This window comes from Mandrillus leucophaeus, unplaced genomic scaffold, assembly GCF_000951045.1.
Source record: "Mandrillus leucophaeus isolate KB7577 unplaced genomic scaffold, Mleu.le_1.0 Scaffold1014, whole genome shotgun sequence".
NCBI lineage: Eukaryota > Metazoa > Chordata > Mammalia > Primates > Cercopithecidae > Mandrillus > Mandrillus leucophaeus.
The window spans coordinates 394,008-398,797 of NW_012098255.1; the positions used below are offsets into that span (position 1 = coordinate 394,008).

The following is a 4,790-nucleotide window of genomic DNA, read 5'->3' on the forward strand; positions in this document are numbered from 1 at the left end:
TCCCCTCCCCCCTTCCTTCTTGTCTTACTCTGTTGACCAGGCTGGTGTACAATGGTGCCATCATCACTCACTGCAGTCTCAAACTCCTGGGCTCAAGCAATCCTCCTGCTTTAGCCTCCTGAGTAGCTGGGACTACAGGTGTTAGCCACCCTGCTCATTTTTTATTTTTTGTAGAGAGGTCTTGCTATGTTACCCAAGCTGGTCTTGAACTCCTGGCCTCAAGTGATCCACCTGCCTTGGCCTCCCAAACTGTTGGGATTACAGGCATGAGCTGCCATGCCAAACATAGCTTTTTCTGACACTGAGATGCATTTCTCTAATGAGTCCTAGTTAATAGGACCCAATGTTTTTTCATTGGCAATATTCTCCATTAATTCTCCAAGGGATGTTATTGATTCTCATAATTGATTAATTCACTGAGTCATTTAACAAACATTTATTTAGCAACTGCTCTGTTTCAACATTGTGCTAGATGTTAGGAGAATGTTATTATATGTCAGGAGGTATAAATATAAAATAAACTAATCGTAACAAACCGCAAGAAGTGCTATAATACAAACATGAACAGCTGGATGTGGTGGCTCATGCCTGTAATCCCAGCACTTTGGGAGGCCGAGGCAGGCAGATCATCTGAGGTCGGGGGTTTGAGACAGGAGAAACCCCGTCTCTACTAAAAATACAAAATTAGCCGAGCATGGTGGCGCATGCCTGTAATCCCAGCTACTAGGGAGGCTGAGGCAGGAGAATTGCTTGAACCTCGGAGGCGAAGGTTGCCGTGAGCCAAGATTGCACCATTGTACTCCTGCCTGGGCAACAAGAGTGAAACTCCGTCTCAAAAAAACAAACAAACAAACAAACAAAACATGAACAAAGACTGTGGTGGATTATAACATAGATATAAGAAAAAGAAAAAGGTTTAGAATTGGAGGTTATGTTTACGATGTGCTTTTTTGTTTTTTGTTTTTTTGTTTTTTTTTTTGAGATGGAGTCTCACTCTGTCACCCAGGCTGGAGTGCAGTGGTATAATCTCAGCTCACTGCAACCACTACCTCCCAGGTTCAAGCAATTCTCCTGCCTCAGCCACCCAAGTAGCTGGGACTACAGATGCATGCCACCACACCAGGCTAATTTTTGTATTTTTATTACAGATGGGGTTTTGCCATGTTGGCCAGGCTGGTCTCGAACTTTAGACCTCAAGTGATTCGCCCACCTTGGTCTACCAAAGTGCTAGGATTACAGGTGTGAGCCACCGCACCTGGCCCAAGATGTGTTTTAAGGAATGCATAGAAGTTCACCAGGCAGAGTCATAGGGAGGGTAATTCCAGGCAAAGGAATAATATGAGTAATGGTACCAAGGCTTGTTAATGGACTAGCAAAGGGCTGCATCATAGGATTTGCGAAGGAATTGTCTAGAGCTGTGGCTGAAATGGTGTCTGGACCCGATTTGTGAAGGATCTTATATACCAGGCTGAGGAGTTTATATTTTATTTTGTATCTGTAAGGTAAGCAATGGGGATTAATGTGGGGCAGAGTAGGGTGTATGCTAGGCAAAGGATCTAAAGTGGGAAAGTGCTTTGGAAAGATAACTACATGGCCTTGTGGAGATGGGTTTCAACACATGTTTTTTTTTTGTTGTTGTTGTTGTTTTTAAAGCCTGAGTCGAGTCTTGCTTTGTCACTAAAGCTGGAGTACAGTAGCACAATCTCGGCTCATTGCAACCTCCATCTCCTGGGTTCAAGCAATTCTCCTGCCTCAGCCTCCCAAGTAGCTGGAATTATAGGCGTGCGCTGCCACACCCAGCTAATTTTTGTATTTTTAGTAGAGACGGGGTTTTACCATATTGGCCAGGCTGGTCTCAAACTTCTGACCTCATGTGATCCACCCACTTTGGCCTCCCAAAGTGCTGGGATTATAGGTGTGAACCACCGCGCCTGACCTGGTTTTTGAGGATCTATCATGTATGAGACACCATGTCAGATAATATAAGGAATAACAAGATGGATCACACTTAGATTTTGTCCTTAAGAAGCTTACAGTCTAGTAACAGGAGGGGGCCTGGGGTTGGGAAAGAGTACAGGTTTTTGCACCCTTGATTAGAGTCCTGCCTCTAGCAAGTGATTCTCCTGCCTGTGCTTCTTTGATCCTCAGTTTTCTTATCTGTAAAATGGGGACTAGAACATCTAATTTTTAAAGTTTTTTTTTTTCCAGATATTCTTGTATTTGATTGTCAAAGGTCTGTCATCCAGAATATCTAATTTTTAAGATAAAATGATAGAACATATATAAAGCAGGTCAGGCGCAGTGGCTCACACCTGTAATCCCAGCACTTTGGGAGGCTGAGGTGGGTGAAATATGAGGTCAGACCAGCCTGGCCAACATGGTGAAACCCTGTCTCTACTAAAAATATAAAAAAATTACCTGGACATAGTGGTGGGTGCCTGTAATTCCAGCTACTCAAGAGGCTGAGGCAGGAGAATCGCTTGAACTTGGGAGGCGGAGGTTGCAGTAAGCAAAGATCATGCCACTGCACTCCAACCTGGGCAACAGAGTGAGACTCCGTCTCAAAAAAAAAAAAAAAAGTCCTTGACTCTGCCTCTGCCTCCCCCCTCACCAACCAGATTATTACCTCTTTAAAAATAACTAGTAATTACAGACAAGTTTCTTTCTTTTCTTTTCTTTTTTTCCTTTTTTTTTTTTTTTTTTTTTTTGAGACGGAGTTTCGCTCTTGTTGCCCAGATTAGAGTGCAGTGGCGTGATCTCGGCTCACTGAAACCTCCACCTCTCAGTTCAAGTGATTCTCCTGCCTCAGTTTCCAAGTAGCTGGGACTACAGGCATGTGCCACCATGCCCAGGTAGTTTTTGTGTTTTTATTAGAGATGGGGTTTCACCATGTTGGTCAGGCTGGTCTCAAACTCCTGACCTCAGGTGATCCACCCACCTCAGCCTCCCAAAGTGTTGGAATTACAGGCGTGAGCCACCACACATGGCCCAAGAAAGACAAACTTCTCTCTTTCTCTTTCTTTCTTTCTTTCTTTTTTTTTAGACAGGATCTCACTCTGTCACCCAGCAGGCCAGAGTGTGGCTTCCTGCAGCCCTTGCCTCCTGGGCTCAGGTGATCCTCCCATGTCAGCCTCCTGAGTAGCTGGAATTACAGGCGTGCACCACCACACCCCATTCATGTTTGTATTTTTTGTAGAGACAGAGTTTCCGCATGTTACTCAGGCTGGTCTTGAACTCCTGGGCTCAAGCAATTCACCCGCCTTGGCATCTCAAAGTGCTGGGCTTACAGGCGTGAGCCACTGAGCCCAGCCTGACAAATTTCACTTTAACAAAGGCAGAACTTTCTAACAAAGGGCTGACTGGGGTAGTCTGGAGAGGCAGTGACCTCCCAGGACCTTTAGGACCCACTAAGCAGAGATACTGTAGAGGGGTTGGCAGGTTGAAGCTGATGACCTGTAAGAATCTCTCTGATGAGTTTTTATTCCATGAGCTTTGCCCATGGTCTCACCAAATTCCATTTCTCAGACCCAGTGCAGTCTCTGACCACCCAGATTTTTTGATTTCTGTGTCTCTGCCCCGTCTGTGTCCCCAGTGCCCCAGGTGCTAAAGAGCTGTGCAGAATTTGTGGAGGAGTATGGAGTGGTGGATGGGATCTACCGCCTCTCAGGGGTCTCCTCCAACATCCAGAAGCTTCGGTGAGTCAAACAGAGTGGGAGGGCTCTGTGACCAGGAGGCCAGGGAGCCAGAAGGTCATAGTAAGAGTTGCTGAGGACAGCAGAGACGGGGAGTGAGAGGCAGTGGGGAGAAGGAAACACAGATGCTAGGTAAGGTCCCAGGGCGGTCTCTAACAACTCCTCGGGAAAGGTGAAGACAATGGTCCCTCCCCCAACTTAGCACACACACACATATACAAACTCTACTCTCATATACACCATTCCCACACACACACCCGACTTAAACAAACAAACAAACAAAAAAACAACTTAGGTTGGGCGCAGTGGCTCATGCCTATAATCTCAGCACTCTGGGAGGCTGAGGTGTGTGGATCACCTGAGGTGAGGTGTTCAAGACCAGCCTGGCCAACAAGGCAAAACTCTGTCTCTACTAAAAATACAAAAATTAGCTGGGTGTGTTGGCACACACCTGTAATTCCAGCTACTTGGGAGGCTGAGGCAGGAGAATTGCTCCAACCCAGGAGGCAGAGGTTGCAGTGGGTCAAGACTGCGCCACTGCACTCCAGCCTGGGTGACAGAGTGAGACTCTGTTTCACAACAAAAAACAAAAAACTTAGATACAATTTACATATCACAAAATTCACCATTTAAAAATGTATAATTCAGTTGTTTTTAGTGTATTCACATACTAGTCACATAGTATATTTACTTTAGATAGTGATGAAGTACAATAATCATCACAATCTAATTCCAGGACATTTCTTACTTTTTTTTTTGAGATAGAGTCTCACTCTGTTGCCCAGGCTGGAGTGCAGTGGCACAATCTTGGCTCATTGCAACCTCTGCCTGCTGGGTTCAAGTGATTCTCCTGCCTTAGCCTCCTGAGTAGCTGGGACTACACCACCATGGGTGCACACCACCATGCCTGGCTAATTTTTGTATTTTTAGTAGAAATGGGGTTTCACTATGTTGGCCAGGCTGGTCTTAATTTTTTTTTTTGCAATTTTTTTTAAAGACAGTCTTCCTCTGTTGCCCAGGCTGGAGTGTAGTGTCATGATCTTGGCTCACTGCAGCCTCTGCCTCTGGGGTTCAAGTGATTCTCCTGCCTCAGCCTCC

The 4,790-nt window shown here is 45.5% G+C and overlaps 1 protein-coding gene across 4 annotated transcripts in view; it reads left to right on the forward strand.

Annotated features, from left to right (window-relative positions):
* The window catches only part of ARHGAP30 (Rho GTPase activating protein 30), a 22,016-nt gene that overhangs the window by 5,121 nt on the left and 12,105 nt on the right, over nt 1-4,790 (forward strand). For 3 of the 4 annotated variants that reach the window (XM_011976431.1, XM_011976453.1, XM_011976437.1), the window contains exon 2: nt 3,593-3,695. The exons of the other annotated variant lie outside the window; for it this stretch is intronic. In XM_011976431.1, the coding sequence (XP_011831821.1) occupies nt 3,593-3,695 (103 nt within the window). The remainder of the gene's footprint in view (nt 1-3,592; nt 3,696-4,790) is intronic. 4 annotated transcript variants of the gene reach the window in all.